The sequence below is a fragment of the Aulonocara sp. 'chitande type north' Nkhata Bay genome, linkage group LG16 (genome assembly GCF_057382095.1).
Source record: "Aulonocara sp. 'chitande type north' Nkhata Bay isolate Kocher_YH1m ecotype deep benthic linkage group LG16, A_spYH_male_GT1.1, whole genome shotgun sequence".
In the NCBI taxonomy this organism is placed as follows: Eukaryota; Metazoa; Chordata; class Actinopteri; order Cichliformes; family Cichlidae; genus Aulonocara; species Aulonocara sp. 'chitande type north' Nkhata Bay.
In genome coordinates this window covers 21,094,212-21,116,347 of record NC_141359.1, presented here as the reverse complement: position 1 = coordinate 21,116,347, position 22,136 = coordinate 21,094,212, and the positions used below count along the sequence as shown (strand labels likewise).

Sequence of the window (22,136 nt, the reverse complement as noted above, 5' to 3'; positions counted from 1 at the left end):
CAGCAGTATGTGGGGAAAAAGTGCTATTTTGACATGGTTAGCTATTATATTATGATTTAGAGCAGTGCATTAATAAAAAGTGCATTCGGTATTGACACACACCAGTGATAAACGTGTTCCCCCCACTAGAATCTTCTCAGGAACTCAGTCTTTCTAACAGAATAAACAGGCTCTCAGTTTCTGGTGAGACAGTTCCTGTGCCTACTCAGGAGGTAGCAGTTTCTGAAGGATAAGAGACTGTCGGTGATTGGTCAGCTAAGCACTCTCATTCATCTGCTGTTTTTTTTAAACCCTGCTGCTGCAAACACCGATCAGGACCATTAAACAGAATCTGGCATTTTTTCCAGTGGACGACATTTTGAAACATTGCTTTAAAATCCCAAAGACATGGAAATGCAAATCACTTTTATCCCTTCGGATGGCTCCGGTACATTCACGTCTCACAAATGAAAGCACCTTAAACTTTCACTGAGAAGCATTTAAAGCGCCTTGTATTGTGCAGGACAGACGGAGCATATGGACCTATTGTCTCAGTGCTGTAACGTGCAGCTGCCTCGTGGAGCTATGAGTAATTGGCAGCAATTTGTTGTTATGGTGTATCTCCCTGTCAGTCTGATGATTAGTCAGAACATCCTGTAAGTGTAAATTCATACGTGTTTTCTGCCTGTTCTTCTGCGGTTGTGTGCCTGAAGGATTACTGAGTGAAACGCTAAGCACATGTGCTTACTCATTGTAATCAAGCTGAGAGCGTGGCCTGCGGTAAATGAAGTAGGTGGGAGGTTAAAGGAAATTGATGTGTGGCTTTGAATCCCAGAATAGCAATATCTTAGCCCGAAATTTCACTGAGCACCTTAAAGCTTAAGCACACAGGATAAAATTACAAACACAACAATATATCAAATGCACAATGATTATTTTGTACCTGTGCATATAAAACTGGGGCTGCCTCCGTGAATGAGATCATCATTGTCGGGCAGGACAAAGGGGCACCGCTGTTGCACCTCCAGGCAGTACTGACCACAGGGGATTCGATTGCTGCAGTGCATCTGGGTGGTCTGGAAGTACTGAGAACACAGCCAAGGCTTATAAACCATCTAGGTGGAAGACAGAGAGGTGAGAGGATATTGATGAGTTAGTAAGGCTTTTGCTGGATGACACACACACACACACACACACACACACACATGCTCACACGCTTGCATTGATGTGAATCATCATGACCTCCACATCTACTGATCCACACAGGAATGAGCAGATATCCTGGCGATCCTGATATCCACTGTTTGTGCTGAATTTAGTTGTTGCTGGGCAGTCATCACTTTGTCAGTCAATACTGAGATTTGTCCAGTTATGTTGAAATTGAGTATTGCTCTGCACTGAAACTGCACCTTTAACTGCTCTTATGCGAGTGGTCTTTAAGTAGAGCAACACAGGACAGCAGACAAATGAATACCTTTTAAAATATTTGCGCTCCATTAAAAACAAAAAAGATAACATGCATGCTTAAATTCAAATATTGTGCCAACAAATTACTGTAGGACCATCACCAGCAAGCTTTAACACAAAATAGCATGGCTATTATCACTACTTGTACAATATTTGGGTTGGGAACACCATGTGTCTGTTTATAGCACTGACTATATAAAAGCCTTTTTTTACAGTTCTCAGAAATTCAAGTGTGCTAAATGTGAACCGCACTGAAAAAGAATGTAATAATATAACATTTTTTTAAAGATAAATTTGCTTTGTTACACCTAACGCTGGATGAAAATGGTGGGTCTGCTTTGCATTTACCTGTTGCTATGGCGAACTGTAATGATGGAGCTCCTTTGATAATAACGTTTTTCATTCGCCATGCACGCACTTAACCCAGAGAGAGTAGAATCAGGGTTGATTTAACTGACTCTGATCAGTCGTTCTGCAGCTAAAAACTGGTATTATTTGTAAGCACGGTCGATAGAAATCAGTTCGCAAACACTCCTGTTTTCGAGCCACAGTGTAAAGTAGTCATCTTCTCGGGTTAGCTCAAATACATGGAATCTGGTCAAAGCCTTATACTACATAATAGGGCTGGGCCATATTATACCGTTCACGGTAATACCGGTATAATGTTAGGCAACGATAGGAAAATGAAATATTGCGATAGAATATGAGTAAAACGCGCATGCGCAGTGCCTTTGTTTTCATACGCACATGGCCGATTGTTGAGTGAAACAGATGAACCAGAATTGGTTTGTAAAAATGGTGCAACTTCAGTGATGTGGAACTGGTTTGGTGTTTGTCCGTCAGATACACGACAAAACACATTTTTTTGCAGAACATGCAAGAGGCCGTCGTTATTGTCGTATTTGTCGGACTAAGATGCTCTTAAATCTGGGAGTAATCTGGGTCCTAAACCCCCCCTTCAGGTCAAACGAACACTGCAGCATCACTGAGAGTTAAAAACTGTCTAAATTCTTTCATCTTTAATAAAACGATCAGCTCGCTAGTTTTGCTAGTTACCTAAGCATGATATTGCATGTTCTGACTGAGAGATTTCTGAAAAAATTCAAATGTACAGCTCTGCTATCACTTACAGCATAAATGAAGACAGGAAACTAAACAGCAGTGACGTTTGTAGGGTTACTGAAGTTGGGCTAGCTGGTATATAATGATGTGCTACCTGATCGCTAGCGACACAGCTATGTTAGCATAACATAAACAGTGAAGCTGGAGGACGAACACTAACACTTTTCCACTTATAAAAGTTAACGTGAAGGTTCCTCATGGTTAGAGACAAATGCAATCGCATGGCAGGATGCTGTAAACAGACCAAACTTCAGTCAGGAGAACAACTGAGATAATCCATCCACAATACGAGGTTAGTCATTAATATACTGCAACAACATGGGAATAGAGCAGCTGCCAGAGAATTCAACATTAATGAATCAATGGTACAGAAGTGGAGGAAGCAAGAAGAATGAGTTTAATAAAGTTCGATTTATCTGACTGCTTTGTTTCGCTTAATGTGCCTTATAATCCCGTGCACCTTATGGTCCGAAAAATACGTACTGCACACTGCAGTTTAATGTTGCAAAGCACCTCTTTTTAACTTCAGTGGATATTATACATGGTTATGCTCAGGATATGTCAGCCCATTTCTACTGGAAATGCCTTTTGGTTAAACTTTCAGCAAGGAATTTGCATTTGCACTGTTACATTTTTATAAAGCTTTAATGTACATAAAAACCAGCTTCTTGTTTAAGTGAAAATAAATGGAAGGTTGTCTTTTTGCGCTAGTAATGTTGTGGAGTTGTATTTTGTCTTGCATCAATTATATCGTCAGTTATATCGTTATCGCAAATTTTCAAATATATATCGTGATAAATATTTTTGGCCATATCGCCCTGCTCTACTACATAATGCTTTTGCATTGGCATTGGTAAAAATGTTCTCGCCCATTTTCTCTGCTCAACAAGTGCACAAGTGGGGAAGAACGATTTACCTAGCACATTATTTTATCTTTTTTTCATTTTATAAGTCGGTCGCCTCATTGTGTGGTACTATCACCTGCAGCAATTAGATGGTATTTCCTCCAGCACCACTCCAGGGACTATGAGGCAAGCTAGCACCTGCTGTGCACTAATCATCACACCTAAAAGCAGTGCACCAAAGCACAGATCATATCACTTGTCCATGCAGACAGAATATTTGCATGTTGCTAGTATGTATGTGTGTGTGCCAGCATGTATAGGTGTAGGTATACATGTGTGTTTATGATATATCCAGATTAACAGTAAAGAGTGTGTTGTGAATAACAAGAAAATATACCTAATATGACTAATATCTGCTTTACAAAAGTGATATTAGCTAATATACTGTTAATTAGATATACAGATGAACATTAGTCAATTAAAATGTCCTTTTCAGTTCAATCAGGAACAATACTGCTGGCCGTTTTGTTCCACTACATTGTATTTTTTTTTTACAGAAAGACCTGGTTTCCCAGCTGAATAACAGTATTGTAGATCAAGCATGCCCAGCCCCAGTGGGAATGGCACTCCCTGACAGCAGCATCCTCCCTCAGCAGGACAGTGCACCATGACACACTCATCAGAATCATCAGAATCATCAGAAACTTTATTGTCATTGTCATGAGAACAACGAAATTAAGAATGGTCCCCGATCATTGCATCATCCCTAGCAATATCAAAATATAAATAAAACAATAAAATTCAATAAATAAAATAGATAGAATACTTAAAATACTAATAAGATATAACAGTAAAACATTCACATACATTCCCACACACATGCTTCAGACCGTGCATAGATTAACACAAGAGTGGCGTGATGGACATTTTTTTGTAGTATTCAGATGTGTTATTGCAGTTGGATAACAGCTGTGTTTGAGTCTATTAGTCCTTGCTCTGATTGCCCTGTACCGTCTGCCTGAGGGCAACAGTTCGAACAGGGAGTGGCCAGGATGTGAGGTGTCTTTTATGATGTTTTGGGCCTTTTTAAAACAGTGGGCGTTGTGTAGAACTTCCAGTGTGGGGAGAGGGCAGCCAGTGATCTTTTGGGCGGTGTTAATGATCCCTTGGAGTGCTTTCCTCTGAGCCCCTGTGCAGCTAGTGTACCAGATGCATATGCAGTAAGTTAGAACACTCTCAATGGTGGCTCTGTAGAAGGACACCAGCAGTCTCTGTGTGATGTTATTCCTCCTGAGAATTCTCAGGAAGTACAGTCTCTGTTGGGCCTTTTTCAGCAGCTCGGAGGTGTTCACACTCCAGGAAAGGTTCTCCTCTATATTGACTCCCAGGAAGCGGAAGCTTGCCACCCTTTCTACACAGTCCCCATTTATGAATAGTGGTTGGATCTCTGCCTTTTTCCTTCTGAAGTCTATTATGAGTTCTTTGGTTTTTGAAGTGTTGAGGAGGAGGTTATTGGCCTTACACCATGACGTCAGCTGCTCCACCTCGTCTCTGTACGTAGACTCGTCTCCCTTGGAAATGAGCCCCACCACTGTGGTGTCATCTGCAAATTTCACAAAGATGTTGCTGTGGTGGCGAGGAGTGCAGTCGTGTGTGTAGAGAGAGTAGAGCAGTGGACTGAGCACACAGCCCTGGGGTGAGCCAGTGCTGAGACTCAGGGCTGAGGATGTGTGATGGCCAACTCTGACTCTCTGTCTACGGCCCGAGAGGAAGCTATTGATCCACATGCAGGTGCTGTATGGAAGCCCCAGGTCTTGTAGCTTGGCCACCAGTTTGTGTGGAAGGATGGTGTTAAAAGCTGAGCAGTAATCCACGAAGAGCATCCGCACATAGCTACCATGCTCTTCCAGGTGAGTTAATGCAGCATGGAGTGCTGTGGCTACAGCGTCTTCCGTGGATCGGTTTGCTCTGTAGGCAAACTGGTGTGGATCCAGGCTGCGGGGCAGGGCTGCTGTGATGTGTCTGCGGACCAGCTTCTCAAAGCATTTCATTACCACTGGGGTGAGTGCCACCGGTCTGTAGTCATTCAGGCCGGTGATGTGGGGCTTCTTAGGCAAGGGGACTATGGTGGAGGACTTCAGGCAGAGTGGGACAGTCGCCTGAATGATTCGAAGAAAGATTCAGAAAGAGCCAGAGCCTGATGTGCACAGGACCAAAAGGATCTGCTGCTAACATCCTGTGTCCAGACAGCAAAGGACATCCTCAGAGTGTCCAGTGTTCGTGCCCTGACAGGCCATGCTGTTGGCTTCAATAAAGGGGCTGCCTGAGGTAACTGCTAAACCTGAATAATATTTTACAAATTTGGTGTGAATATTAATATAAATTCAAGATAAATAAATAAAAAACAACAAAAGGCAAAACATGCGCCAACATTGCCCTTGTTTAAATAAAGCTAGCAAATATTTCATACTTGGGGTGGGGGGATTAGCGTCAGTCTGAATGTCGCATTTGTTGTGAGAAGAGATTATTTTGTTTGCTGCTCAAATATTCTTTTAAGTTAAAACATACAATCTGCAATATAATGATGTTGAATCAGAAATAACATGATTAAAAAAGCTCGGATGGTTCCACCATTTGCAATGCATATTTCAGACTGAGATGTAAGTATTGGTGAATATGTTCACATTCATAGACACTATGCAGTAAACTTCTCTCTGCACTAATACTTATATTTACAGCATGAGGCTTTTCATTGATACCACACACACACACACTCACTGTCCTTCTCTGTCACCTGGTAGAGCAACAAAAATATGGGCACGTGACCTTGAGTCCTATCTTGCACACATTAAGCTAATATTTCTAATATAATAACACATTTTATGCAAATTTATGTGCATTTAAATGAATGTGCATATTCTTTTGTACAGTTTAGATTTGCTTACACACTAAAGTCATGAAGGTCTATCTTCAGAGAAAAGAAGACCAAAGAGTCCAGTGACAGATGGTACAGCCCCCGGAGAGACCTGATGTCAACATCATCAAGCCAGTCGTGGATGGCATTAGAAGACACAAACAGTTGAGACAGCCTAAATTGAAAGAACAACCTTAGAAGAACCTTTAGTTCATCCTGTAGCTGCCAGTTTGGAGAAATAAAGATAAACTGGATGCCAGGTTGCCTCTCATTCAGCGATGTATCACATTACATTAACAATGTAAGAGGCAATGAATGATAAGCAGTGTCTCTTTTGGTATTCATGATACATTTTCCCTACTCAGTAGAATCTGAAAAAACAATGTTAAAGTCAAGGTCTGTCTGGTCATTTGCACTGCATCCCAAACATGAAGCGAAATCAAAAACTAAAGAATGTATAGCACCAGCGAAGGAGCGACACCATCTGAAGTGCCTTCAGAAGAAAAGTATAGTAAGTATAGTATAAAGTATAGTATAGCTTATTTGTAAGACAAAGGACAGCAGTATAGGTTAGATCTAGGTGATACCAACACATACATGGAGACCTCTAAACACATCAGTCAGCAGAACAGCTGCCAGAAACGCAGGAGATGTGACAAATGTGGTGTAAGGACTACAGCAGGCTTTGGCCCTTTGCCACACAGTTATGTCCGTTTGCACTTAGTCCCAGTTAGAGCAGCCTACTGCTGTTGCTGCATGTGAGAGCTCTACTCCCTCAACTATGAGTCTGCAGTGGAGCTGTGACTGGTAATTTATCATGTCAAATCGCAGAGTGGAAGGAAGACATAGCAAGTGAAAGCGATAAGGAGAGCAGTGTCTTAATACAGACGGTGGTAGGATGGACTCTTTCTGTCCTTTATATAACTTCTGTGTTCTCTCAGTCCCCTTGGGGAGCGAATAAAATACAGCCTTCTCTTCAATCACAGGCTGTTAGTTAGAGGTCAGCCAGCTGGCTCTCAAATTTTTTTTCCATCACTTTGCACATGCAAATCTCTTATTCAAGAAGTTTTAATGGTTTTCACTGCGTCATCTCCCTTTGAGCAAGTGCCACATACAGTCTCACAACACACACGTCATGGTATACATTTACAAAAAACATAGCTGGACTATTGCATTTCATTAATATCAGGTTGTTCTAAAGGTTCTCTGAAAAGCCTTCAGTTGATCCTCAATGCTGCAGAAAGAGGACTGACAGGGACTAAAATGAGAGGACATATTTCCCATATGAACTTCTCCTTATTGGTTTCCTGTTAAATCTAAAATCTAATTTAAAGTTCTTCTCCTCGCATACAAGGGCTCGAATAATCAAGATAATCTGATCTTAAAGACCTCATAGCATCGTATCACCCCAATACAGCACTTCGCTCTGAGACTGCAGGCTTACTTGTGGTTCCAAGGATATTTTAAACGAATAAAGTCAAAATCAAGTAGATGAAGAAATAGAAGAAGAAGCAAGGGAAAAGAAATACACTCAGTGTCCACAATTTTTAATAACAATGGTAAGTAATCACGCTCTACTTTTTCAAAACAAACTAAATCCAGCTAGTTAATTATAATGCTGATGGCCTAATGGCAACAGCACTCCACCTCCTAGAGGCAGAAAGTATCATAGAATGAAACAAAATAAGACAAAATATGACTCTAAATATTTCTTTGTAATTAAAAAAAAAAAACATTAAACGGACTGGAGTTACAAACGATAGTATGAGAACTGAGGCGTCACAGCAAAAGTTAGCTGTGTTTCTTTCCTTACTATTGCAACAACACATCATCAGCAGGGTAAAACTAACCTGTCTCACTAAACCCAGCTCATGTTCCCTATTAGTGGGTGAACAATCCAGCGCTTGGTGAATTCTGCTTCTAGTCAAAGCAGGCTGAAGATTGGCTTCTAGAATTTGAAAAAGAAACTATAGTAGATTCAGTGATTTTGCCCTTCATCTCTGCAAATACGACTCAACTATTTTTAAAGAGAAAGATCCATGCCGATCCCTCCCCTCCACTGTTTTACTTGCCTGTTGGTGATCTGCAGAGTTGAGAGTCAGCTGTCTGCTGAATTGAATTATTTCATTACGATTAGTCTAATAAGGTTGTAATTGATGGAAGGCCTTATAGCCTGCCCCGTGGTATTAGTTTTAAGTGGCCCCGGTTGGCCCTGCCTTGTCAGTGCCTTGTCTTTAATGTTTTATCTGGACTTGTGGTTGCAGCTGAACTGCTGACAGGGAGACTCAGGGAGTTTGTAGCAACAAACCAAATTGCTGCAACACATTCCTCTTTAAACAGCAGTGCAATGCAGCAGATACGCACACAAACATATTTGGGGTCTCATGAGCAGCTTTGTCACTCAACTACCAGCTTTTCACTGGTTCATTCCATTTAGGCTCTCTCATTTTATCCTCTCTTCTGCTTCATTTACTTTAAATGATCCTCATCTTCAATAATAGAACAGTTGGGGACAGTATAATAGCTTATAATTGGATTATTTTCATGTTCGATCAAACTGGGAGCACAGGAGTACAGTAAATAGCACAAAGCCATGATGAAGATCAAGTGAAGGCTCATTGTTATAGAAACAATCTTTTTCTCTTTCTTTTGCACTGGCTTTAATTGATTGTCATCCAGATTTTGTCTCCAGTTTTCGGTACAAAGAGTGCAGAAAGAAAACACAAATGCACCATATTCCCTTTGGATATGTTAGAAAACCTAGAGCTCAAGTTTAAATGGAATAAAACGATATACCGCATACAGACCACACAAAAAAATCCCATATCCTGTAAATTCAAGCACATTTTCTACTTTAGTATGCTTTCCACATTGTTGTATGAAATGAGCAGTCCATTCAAGAAGTGATACTGGGGCAGTCAGAGCCATAGAGGGTCAAATAGAGGATATTCTTTAGTAGGAGCTAGCGTGTAAGCTATTCCCTTAGTTCCTGCAGCAGCAGCAGAAGCAGCAGCAATGCCTCATGGGACTCCCATGATAACATGGAGCTGAAGGGTAAAACAGCAAAGGTTATGCCAAATATAATCTGTTAAACAACATGTAACACAGTGTAAAGCAAACCAATGGTCTCTGCAAAGAAAGAAAGCGCATCTATGATCAGTCTAATATGACTGCATTCCTATTATGCTACAGTATGTGCATTTCCTTGTATGTGCACTGATTTAATTCATGCATGCATACTGACTAGCCTGCGGCGTCTCTACCTGGCAAGCATAGAAACTATGTCAGTTGCAGCTATGTAGAGAAAATATAACGTAACTAATGATCTGAACGACAAGACATTAAATAAACAGACACGGTTAGCAAAGGCGTTAGAGGAGCCAACAAGAATGTGACACAAAAGCACAAACAAGGCAGGCAGCAGACTGAAGCCCCATCACAATCAGTTGATTAAAACCAAGTAGAAAGCACTCACACAACTCAAAGAGAGTAGCCTATTCAATTACATTCATGCTACATTTGAATAGCTGTGCGGACACTTAAGGGCTGGTTTCTTAACGACCTGCTTGTTGTTTTTGGCGGGCCCACTATGGTACAAGCACATTTTCACATCCACACACAAAATTCACCATCTCATATCTTTTAAATATGGGCTGCTCGTTTAGAAGACTGCAGTGCTAACGTAATTACCACACAGCAAGGGTGCACAGTATTACATTAAGGGAGGTTTGGTTTTTAAAAGGAAGAATAAAGACACTCAAACAAAGAGAAAGAGAGGGCAGCTGAGGTAAAAAAAAATAAATAAAAAAAGGAAAAGGAAACTACAGACGGTACAAAGTTCACCAGGCTGTTATTCTAAGGAAATTTGATAAGCCATATTTCAATGCAAGCGTAATGCTCAGTGAAAAGGGAAAACTACAACACACATTATGAGCGCTGAATCATAAAACAGCAGCACTACAGGGTTGTATGAAAAATGAATGAATGAAAGGTACGGTCATGGCAGTGTCTGAATTAATAATGACAGAATTTATTCCATGCAGGAGGTGTCACTGACTTCAAGAGTGTGTCAGGTGCTGCTCTGCACCTTCCGAGCGTCCCAGTTGATCCCGTTCAGGTAGTTTATCGGGGTGTCGCCGCGTCTGGACAACTTGATAAATTTATCACCAAGCTTCCAGCACACACATCGTAAATAAGAACAGTGCTAGAAATTGTGATAATTTTTTGAGCAAAGAGTCTTTCGTTGGAAGTGTGTTAAGGTGATAACTGCATTAGGTTTGCTAGTCTCCCTCTCTGTCTGCTGTAGCTGTGCTTGCTGTGACCCAATGGGAAGTGGAAAGAAAAGCAATCAGAGTAATTTATGTCTCAGCCTATTTAACTAGGTTCACTATCAAGCTATTTTTTCTTTCTTCTTTTAATCTGGAACCTTCCGCTCACAGGTTTGAGTTAACGTTTTAGGGTTTTTTTTGCATTGTTTGCACGTACACATTTCTGACTACTCTGCATCCAAACGTCATTAAGACTGAATTTATTGCTACTCTTTCTCTATTATTTTCTTTGTGTGCTACATTTTGTACTATTCCTTTGCTTTTATTTACCAAATGCTGATCTTGATCTCTGACCCACCTACAATCAACACAACAAACAAAACAGTTACATAGATTTAATTCATTACATACAGGTACCTAAAACAGAACCAGAATTGCCTCTTTCTCTGTTTATGCTGCCAACTCTATTGGGTTGCAAAGAAAGGACAGCAGTGAATGCAGTATAATGTAAGTAGTGAAGATTTTGAAGGAAGTTAATTGGGTGAGCAAAGTTGATGTAAAAAGATATAGAAGACATTAGTTGTGGCATGCAAGGACTACCAGGAAAATGCTTTCACAGAGTGTTATGATTGCAGACTGAGGTTGGGCTTTCCTTTTTAATATAAAATGTCACCAATTCATCTTTTTACCCTATTAAAGTTGAAAGTATGAAAATTGTCGATAGCAATTAAATGAATTCTTGAGTTCTTGAGAGGCCTATTGAACCAAATCAGTTTGTCACTGAGTCCAAATGATCATTTGGACCAAATAAGTAGACATTTCTAGAGATTTTCTCATGACATGAGAAAGAAAATGACAATTTTGCTAATGTCTGCCTGAGCACAAAGTTGCTTTGACTTAGAAGTCAAGATTAGTAAGCTGAGAATAAGCAGCATGGTGCTGTAGTGGTTAGAGCTGGTGCCTCATAGCAAAAGGGTCCTGGATTTAAATCTGCCGGTTGGCTGGGGTCTTCCTGTGTGGAGTCTGAATGTTCTCCTTGTGCCTACATAGGTTATCTGCCAGTGCTTTGGCTTGATCCCATGCTCCAAACACATTAATGTACGTGTGAATATGAGTACATATTATATCAGCACCCTGCACTGGAAAAAGGTGAATAAATGGATGGATGGTGGTAGTGTGCTAGCAGGGTACTCATTCAACCCAGTCATCAATAGATGGAAGGCAGTTCACCCATCAGAAATCACCTGTCAGTCACAGAGCTAACACAAAGACTCAAGTTTACCTGTGCCATTTTAAAATCATCAGTTAACAAATTAATGTATCATGTATGTCTTTGGACTGTGAGAAGAAACCAGAGCACCCTTAGAGAATTGAATCAGGCACAGGGAAAACACCTATTGGACAAAAATAGGAATGTCAGTGGATCACCACTCGTGAGACATATATAGGCGGTGTTCCTGTGTACTGTACACAGTTTCACTGGAATTCATCCAGTAACTGCTCAGGTGTTTCAGACAGGACAAAAGCTTTCATAAATTGTACCTACTATGAGCAGACAGCAGCAGTCTTAGAAACAGATGGTAAGAGCAAAAATCTATGAAAATAAAATAAGTTGAGACAGTGGTGGAGGGGAGTAGGCTATGAGAAATTGTGGATGTGACGAGATAAAGATGGATGGAAATTTGAGAAGACATTTTCCACAGGGAGGACATCCATATGCAAAAAGCATTTGCCCAAAAACTCATTTTGTTGATTAATCAAGGTTATCTGGATGTAATTCATCGGCACTGTCATGCTGACACTTACACTGATAATTAACTTGACAAAGATAATTATCAGCAAGATGGGCCTACTGCGAGTGAAAGTGATGAATCAACACCCACTGCAGTTATGCAGCCTGCTGTTGGCTCTAGCAGACCATGCTTACATGCTTGTGTATGTACCTGTAACTCAGTTATGAAGTCTCTCTGTCCCTGTGGTGTCCCATTACTGTATCAGCACCCATGCAGAGTTCTTAAATAATCCCAGTAAACAATATCAGAACAGCAAGGTGTCACAGCAAAAACTTTTTTTCTGTTGCAACACCGCAGTCTCTCCTGCTGATATCCATGCAACCTCTTACCATATCCTATTCAACTCTACCCCTCTTGCTTCCCTCTGCAGTGTGTACTGCAGCAGCCGGATGAAAAATGGCCTGGAAGGGGTGGCTGGTGCGAGGCTGCCAACAGAGACATAGCCGATATATGCACACTCACCTTCAGACAAACGCTGTATAACCAGCTTTGTCGTGCTATTTCTCTGCCTTGCTCTTATCAGACACACACAGTCAGGTAGAAGGGTTGAAAAAGTATGAATGAGAGAACAGTTTTAGAGAACGACATTGAGAAATGGCGGTGTCATATAATAAACTACAGTTGTCAGCAGCTTGCTATGAGAGCGCTGCCCACCTACAGGTGCTACTGACCCTACCAGACCATGTCAGGCTTTTGGAGAGGGTTGGCTAAAAATGAAGCCAAGGCTAAGCTTCTACTCTTACAGCTAAAGCTCTGTTAATTTAAATGAACAGAAATCAGACAGACACACACAGTGTATATGCAAGTATCCTACTTGACACATATAACAGCACACTTGTGTTTTCCGTGTTTTCCTGTGCATACCTGAACACAAAGCCACAGCTTTAGCAACTAAATGAGAGGTATTGCAAGTCGCATTTGCATAAAAATGAATCTATTTCATCCATGTTCATCTGTCACAGACTTAAGAGATAAAGTCATAAAGATAGGAGAGAGTAATCTTCAGAAGTGGTACTGAATCTTGTCTGTGCATTTGGTTGGGGGAGGGGGAATCAAGGCTTTCTTCAAAGCAACCAAGGAGAAAAAAATACAGCTTTTAATTAAATGCAACTATAAAGGTAGGGGTTGACTGAAGAAGAATAAGGTAAAGGAAAATGTTGAGACATCCGCACAAGTTATCAGAAGGCAAGGCAAGGCAAGGCAAATTTATTTGTATAGCACAATTCAACAACAAGGTGATTCAAAGTGCTTTACAGAGACATTAGAAACAAAAACAAATAAAAAGCATGATTTAAAATTGATTAAAACAAGCAAACAAACTAACTAACTAAACACACACATTTCACACCTGTTCGCGCGATCTGAACCCTTATCGTAAGGGGAGCTACCAGTCCTTCTGTGGACGAGCTACTTTCTATTTTAAATTCCCTGAATTTAAAATACTCTCTAGACCCAGTCTAGACCCAGCTGGGGAGCTACCCAGAGCTCTAAACCCACTTAACAAACAAACAAACAAACAAACAAACAAACAAACAAACAAAACAGTATATAAAATCAAAACAGATAAAATCAGAACAGTAGATAAAATCAGTAGTTAATGCAAGTTTTGAAATTTAAGCTTAACAAACAAACAAAACAGTATATAAAATCAAAACAGATAAAATCAGAAATAGATAAGATCAGTAGTTAGTGTAAGTTTTGAAATTTACGCTTAAAAGTGTGGATTTGGTGCTTTATTCAAATGCAGCTGAGAACAGGTGAGTCTTCAACCTGGATTTAAATAAACTGAGTGTTTCAGCTGATCTGAGGCTTTCTGGGAGTTTGTTCCAGATATAAGGAGCATAAAAGCTGAATGCAGCTTCTCCGTGTCTGGTTCTGACTCTGGGAACTGATAAAAGACCGGATCCAGATGACCTGAGGGATCTGGAAGGTTCATACTGGGTCAGGAGGTCACTGATGTATTTTGGTCCTAAACCATTCAGAGCTTTATAGGCCAGCATCAGAACTTTAAAGTCTATCCTCTGACGGACAGGCAGCCAGTGTAAAGACCTCAGAGCTGGACTGATGTGGTCCACTTTTTTGGTCTTAGTGAGGACTCGAGCAGCAGAGTTCTGAATGAGCTGTAGTTGTCTGACTGATTTTTTAGGTAGACCTGTAAAGATGCTGTTACAGTAATCAAGCCTACTAAAAATGAATGCATGGACTAGTTTTTCCAGGTCCTGTTGAGACATCAGATCTTTTATCCTTGAAATATTCTTGAGGTGATAGTAAGCTGACTTTGTTATTGTCTTAATGTGTTTTTCTAAGTTTAGGTCTGCATCCATCACTACACCCAAATTTCTCGCCTGGTTTGTGGTTTTTAGATGTATAGATTGAAGTTCTCTGGTGACCTGTAATCGTTTTTCTTTGGCGCCAAAGACTATTACCTCAGTTTTGTTTTTGTTTAGCTGGAGAAAATTGTGGCACAACCAGTCATTAATTTCCTCAATGCATTTACCAAGAGCCTGTACAGGGCCTCGGTCTCCTGGTGACATTGTGATATATATTTGTGTGTCATCTGCATAGCTGTGGTAGTTTATTTTGTTGTTCTTTATAATCTCTGCCAGTGGGAGCATGTAAATGTTAAACAGAGGGGGTCCCAAGATGGAACCTTGGGGAACTCCACATGTGATACTTGTCTGCTCGGATGTGAAGTTACCTATTGATACAAAGTATTTCCTGTTTTCTAAGTATGTTTTGAACCAGTTTAGTACAGTTCCTGAAAGACCTGCCCAGTTCTCCAGTCGTTTGAGTAATATGTTGTGGTCAACTGTATCAAATGCTGCACTGAGATCCAGTAAAACTAGGACTGACATTTTTCCACTGTCTGTGTTCAGACATATGTCATTGAACACTTTGGTCAGAGCGGTTTCAGTGCTGTGATTCTGTCTAAAACCTGACTGGAAGGCATCGTAGCAGTTATTCTGTTTTAAGAAGTAATTGAGCTGTTGAGAAACTGCTTTTTCAATGATCTTACTTAAAAATGGGAGGTTTGAGATCGGCCTGTAGTTGTTCATTTGTGTCTTGTCAAGATTGTCCTTTTTCAGTATAGGTTTGATTACAGCAGTTTTTAGTGGTTCTGGAAACACACCTGACATTAAGGAAAAGTTGACGATCTGTAACAGGTCTGACTCCAAAGTCTTTGAGACCTTTTTGAAAAAACTTGTTGGCAGGACATCTAAACAGCAAGAGGAGGAGTTCAGTTGACCTAAGATGTCCTCCAGGTCTTTGCTGTTAATAGGGTCAAACTGTTTGATGGTGTTTAAACAGTTTTTCGGTGGACACAGTACATATCCTGGATCTGCTGTTGATGTACCAACTGCTTGTCTAATCTTTTTGATTTTGTCTGTGAAGAATTTGGCAAAGTCATTGCAGGCCATGGTTGAATGAAGTTCAGCTGCCACTGGCACAGGAGGGTTTGTTAGCCTGTCAACTGTAGAAAATAAGACCCGAGCATTATGGCTGTTTTTAGTGATGATGTCAGAGAAGTAGGACCTTCTTGCACTCCTCAGTTGTAAATTATAATTGTGAAGTTTCTCTTTATAGATGTCATAATGAACCTGGAGGTTTGTTTTTCTCCATCTGCGCTCAGCTTTCCTACACTCTCTTTTTTCATTTTTCACTAGTGTGGAGTTTCTCCATGGAGACTTTTTCCTTCCAGAGATAACCTTCACCTTAATGGGGGCAATAGTATCCATTACATTTAACATTTTGCATTAAAGCTATTGACGAGCTCATTGACTGAACCTTTGGACAGGTCAGGTGTTAATGGGAAGACCTGGTTAAAGATCTCACTACTGTCTTCAGTTATACACCGTTTTGTGATCACTGCTGTTGATATATTTGTGTGGGCTGAGATTTTACTTTCAAAGAAAACACAGTAATGATCAGATAAGCCCACATCAGACACAGTAATGTTTGAAATGCTCAGGCTCTTGGAGATCAGTAGGTCGAGAGTGTGTCCTCTATTATGTGTGGCCTCTGTTACATGCTGAGTCAGTTGCCCAGAGTGTTACTCAGGTCTTTAGTCCCTTTGTCCTGAGGGTTGTCCACATGGATGTTAAAATCCCCAACAATAATTACACAGTCGAAATCAACACAGATCACAGACAGCAGTTCACTGAGGTCATTAAAAAAGTCTGTGCAGTATTTGGGAGGCCTGTAAACATTAAGAAACACAACTTTGGATGGGGCCTTCAGCTGTAAAGCCACATATTCAAAAGACTGAAAACTTCCAGGAGATAGCTGCTTACATTGAAATGATTCATTAAATAAGACAGCAACCCCTCCTCCTCTCCTGCTCACCCTGGCCTCACTGATAAAACTGTAGTTAGGAGGGGTCGTCTCGATGAGAACAGCTCCACTGTTACTTTGGTCCAACCAAGTTTCAGTTAAAAACATAAAATCAAGGCTGTGCTCAGTGATTAAATCATTAATTAAAAATGTTTTCCCAGCTAAAGATCTAACGTTTAATAAAGCCAACTTAAGTGTTTTAGAGGCATTACTTGTCCCCTCGTGTTTGGGAGCAGTCTGTGGCACACAAGGTATGTTTACTATATTTAAAGATCTTTTAGAGTGCAGCTCTCTGTGTTTTGACCAGGCCACATGTCTCCTTCTGTCACCTAAAAGTACAGAGATTTTAAAACCTTCTAGTAAACAGGGTCCCAGCTTCTCCTGGGAAAAGTCACCACTGCCATAATCCTCGCAGCCCGGACCCTCCACACATCACACAGCGGAGACAAAGCATGAAGGTGGTAAGGAGGAACTAAGGGGGGCGAGGCTTTGCTCTGTTGAGGGTGGGGCTCGGTGGCGAACCTTTGGCTGCTTTGGTGGGGGGTTTATGGGGGACAAAGAGGGAATCGGCCGGGGGGTAGATCTGAGCCCAGCATTGACCCGCTCCATCATCTCTTCAGTGAATTTCAGGTGTGGGGAGGAGGGAGAAAGGGAGGGGGAGGAGGGTGATGGCCTGTCAGGGGTTTGGGGGACTGGGGAAGATCCTGGTCCTGGTCGTTGGTGTTGTTGAGAGAGTTGGAGGCAAATAGGGACCCCTCTTCTTGCCTCTTCTTGCCTCAGATGTCTCTCCTTTCTGAGGCTCTTCCCGGGTGGGGGCAGATGGAGCTCCTCCTCAAGGTTTCTGCTGGGCTTTGTCTGTTCTTGGAGTACTGTTTGTTCCTCTTTATGAGATAACTCCTCGTTTATCTCAGCCTTGGCTCCAAGCACAGATGGATGACGTATGGAATAAAACAAGTTGGAGGTGAACAGTTTCACCCCTGACTTGTTAAAATTAAATCCATTTGCTTTAAACAGATGCCTGCGTTCCCAAAAAATATTAAAGTTGTTGATAAAATGCACTGAGTGGTCAGCACATGCTGATATAAGCCATTTATTCAGTGTAAACAGCCTGCTGAATCTCTCGTCTCCTCCTCTGACCGGCGGTACAGGCCCACTGATGAATACAGCTGCATTCAGCGAGTTTGCAGTATTTAATAATCCAGTAAAGTCCCGTTTCAGAACCTCCGATTGTTGTTTGGACACATCGTTTGACCCTGTATGCAGGACAATGTTTGTCACAGTTGGATATTCATCTGCAATTTGAAGAATTCTCTCCTTCAGGATGTTGACCATATCGTTAGGAAAGCAGAGGACTTTAGTGTTCTTACCGCACATGCTTTGTACATCCTTTACAGCAGAGTCACCCACAATCAGCATTTCAGGCCTAGCCTTTAGCTTTCCCCGTGGATTTTCAGGCCTTACTTCGCTACTTTTAGATGGATGGTTATCCGATATAGATCCAGGGTCCTTTGATAGTGGAGCAAATCTGTTCTTCAGTTTCACATTCAGTTGTTTTGAAGGTTTGTTGTTAACCTTCCTATTCACGGTTGTCCAGTCCTGTTTCCTCTCGTATACAGGGGTAGAAGAGCTTCTCTGTCTCGTAGGAAGTGAAGGCCAGTCGGTTTCAGAGATTTCAGCTCGCTGTGCCCTGCCTGTGGTACGTCCTCCCCTTCCAGGAGACATGATTTATGTCTTGGTTTTGCACCAAGACAGTCCAAGGGGGGATTATCGCTTGAGGATTTGTAATAGTGCACAAAGTCTACTTTCTTGGTCATGTTATCTGTGCTCCTTAGCTGTGTGCTAGCTTGCTCATCGCCATTGTTTTGAGTCAAAGGCAAGGTTGTTTCATTTCCACACAGTCCATTTACCTCCACGTTTACTTCTAAGCGATGAATTTTTGTCTCCAGTGCTGCAATCTTCTGCAGGAGGCTGTGGTAGTCATCTGTGGAGAGGGAAGGCATCTTGTTGCTAGTTAGCCTAGCGGTTAGCACCTTTCTAGGCTATCGAGGCTGCTCGGTGCCCAGACGCTGTAATCAGGCTTCAGCTGTGTCTAGGCCACAGACACACGGAGCGCTGAGGATAAGGTAACTATAAAAATGTTGCTGTTTCTGTTAAGAACACTTTAGTCCTAATGATCTATAACTGTCCAGAAGCTATCGCAGGTAAGCTCATATGGAAAAAAGGGAAAAAATCAGCATAAAAATCGGTAAAAATCAATAAAAGAAGCAAAGCATTTAGAGAGCAAAGAGATGAAGCGTCCACACTCACAAAGGGGGAGGAGTAATGCAAGGATATCAGAAACGCTGGCTATTACTCTGCAGAAATGTAAATGAAGAGGCCACATGACACAACAACTCTAAGCAGAGAGTTGGAGGGGATAAAACCCCCACCATATCTAAAAATGAAGATATCCTGCTCCTTCTGTTAAATATGCCCTTTATAGCAGGCAGTTCCCATCAGACCTACAGAGCTTTAGAGAAAGAAAGATGCCGCCTGCTCAGCACATCTGTGAATGCAGAAAAAAAGCTCGTGCCCATTTCTAGTGCTACTGAGCCACTGAGAGCCAGTAAAAACAACTCTTAGTGGTTCAAACCCAATTTTGGAAATGACCAAATTATATGTTTTATCTCACTTTTTAAAATCACAAATTAGCCGCTCGCATTATGGTTGCAGGCTTTTTAGACCAAGGTGTAATAATGGTCCTGAAGCCTGAAGAGGAAAGATCCACCTGCGGCGCATCATTCACACTAGAGCAGGACGGTATGACCAAAAATGTGAAAATTTGTGATAACGATATAACTGACGATATAATTGACACTAGACAAAACACTTTACAACTCCACAACTTTATTAGTGCAAAAAAAAAAACCCAAACCATATCTTCACTTAAACAAGCAGCTGTTTTTTATGTGCATTAAAGTTATAAAAATTTAACAGTGCAAATGTAAATTCCTTGCTGGCAGTTTAACCAAAAGGCATTTCCAGTGGAAATTGGCCGACATATCCTCAACATAACCATGTATAATATCCACAAAACTTAGAAAGAGGTTATACACACACAATACGGTGATATTACAGTGGGGCAAAAAAGTATTTAGTCAGCCACCGATTGTGCAAGTTCCCCCACCTAAAATGATGACAGAGGTCAGTAATTTGCACCAGAGGTACACTTCAACTGTGAGAGACAGAATGTGAAAAAAAAAAATCCATGAATTCACATGGTAGGATTTGTAAAGAATTTATTCGTAAATCAGGGTGGAAAATAAGTATTTGGTCAATAACAAAAATACAACTCAATACTTTGTAACATAACCTTTGTTGGCAATAACAGAGGTCAAACGTTTACTATAGGTCTTTACCAGGTTTGCACACACAGTAGCTGGTATTTTGGCCCATTCCTCCATGCAGATCTTCTCGAGAGCAGTGATGTTTTGGGGCTGTCGCCGAGCAACACGGACTTTCAACTCACGCCACAGATTTTCTATGGGGTTGAGGTCTGGAGACTGGCTAGGCCACTCCAGGACTTTCAAATGCTTCTTACGGAGCCACTCCTTTGTTGCCCGGGCGGTGTGTTTTGGATCATTGTCATGTTGGAAGACCCAGCCTCGTTTCATTTTCAAAGTTCTCACTTTGAAAATGAAACTGATGGAAGGAGGTTTTGGCTCAAAATCTCACGATACATGGCCCCATTCATTCTGTCCTTAACGCGGATCAGTCGTCCTGTCCCCTTGGCAGAAAAACAGCCCCATAGCATGATGTTTCCACCCCCATGCTTCACAGTAGGTATGGTGTTCTTGGGGTGCAACTCAGTATTCTTCTTCCTCCAAACACGACGAGTTGAGTTTATACCAAAAAGTTCTACTTTGGTTTCATCTGACCACATGACATTCTCCCAATCCTCTGCTGTATCATCCATGTGCTCTCTGGCAAACTTCAGACGGGCCTGGACATGCACTGGCTTCAGCAGCGGAACACGTCTGGCACTGCGGGATTTGATTCCCTGCCGTTGTAGTGTGTTACTGATGGTGACCTTTGTTACTTTGGTCCCAGCTCTCTGCAGGTCATTCACCAGGTCCCCCCATGTGGTTCTGGGATCTTTGCTCACCGTTCTCATGATCATTTTGACCCCACGGGATGAGATCTTGCGTGGAGCCCCAGATTGAGGGAGATTATCAGTGGTCTTGTATGTCTTCCATTTTCTGATGATTGCTCCCACAGTTGATTTTTTTCACACCAAGCTGCTTGCCTATTGTAGATTCACTCTTCTCAGTCTGGTGCAGGTCTACAATACTTTTCCTGGTGTCCTTCGAAAGCTCTTTGGTCTTGGCCATGGCAGAGTTTGGAGTCTGACTGTTTGAGGCTGTGGACAGGTGTCTTTTATACAGATGATGAGTTCAAACAGGTGCCATTCATACAGGTAACGAGTGGGGGACAGAAAAGCTTCTTACAGAAGACGTTACAGGTCTGTGAGAGCCAGAGATTTTCCTTGTTTGAGGTGACCAAATACTTATTTTCCACCCTAATTTACGAATAAATTCTTTACAAATCCTACCATGTGGATTCATGGATTTTTTTTTCACATTCTTTCTCTCACAGTTGAAGTGTACCTCTGGTGCAAATTACTGACCTCTGTCATCATTTTAAGTGGGGGAACTTGCACAATCGGTGGCTGACTAAATACTTTTTTGCCCCACTGTATGTTGAAGCACAGTACGTATCACTCCGCGAGGCTCCTGCCTACGATAGCAGTAATGCTCCGACAATCCATCAAGCGGTGCAGCTTCATAGCTTAGCAAAGTTGTACTAAAACATTTGACAGATTTTCGAGGGCCATGTACATAAAATTGTTTCGAAGTCAGTAAACACAACCAGAATTCATACATAAGGCACACGGGATTATAAGGGACACTGTCGATTTTCAGAAAAATCAAAGGATTAATTTTAAGTGTGCAGTATTTTCCAAAGAAAACAGTAATAACGATGGTCTGCTAGCATGCTCTACCAAAAACAGTGTTTTGTTGTGTATCGGACAGACGAAAGCTAAACCAGTTCCACCACTGAAGTTGCAGCATTTTTACAAACCAATTCTGGTTCATCCGTTTCATTCAACGATCCGCTTTCGCCCTTCTCATTCTCCGTCGCCATCATGCGCATATGAAAACAAAGGCACTGCGCATGTGGGTTTTACCCATATTCTATTGCGATATTTCATTTTCTTATCGTTGCCCAACATTATACCAGTATTACCGTGAACGGTATGATATGGCCCAGCCCTAATTCACACAAGGACCAATCAAGTTCTTCCCTTGTCACCTTACTGCTTAATGACTGAAGTTAAAGGAACTGAATTTGTTTTAAATCTTTAGTGATGATGATT

The 22,136-nt window shown here is 41.4% G+C and overlaps 1 protein-coding gene across 1 annotated transcript in view; it reads right to left on the bottom strand.

Annotated features, from left to right (window-relative positions):
* nalf1b (NALCN channel auxiliary factor 1b) overlaps positions 1 to 22,136 on the bottom strand; it is a 106,023-nt gene that overhangs the window by 7,758 nt on the left and 76,129 nt on the right. Inside the window, exon 2 of the mRNA XM_086267944.1 lies at positions 923 to 1,094. Coding sequence (XP_086124070.1) covers positions 923 to 1,094 — 172 coding nt within the window. The remainder of the gene's footprint in view (positions 1 to 922; positions 1,095 to 22,136) is intronic.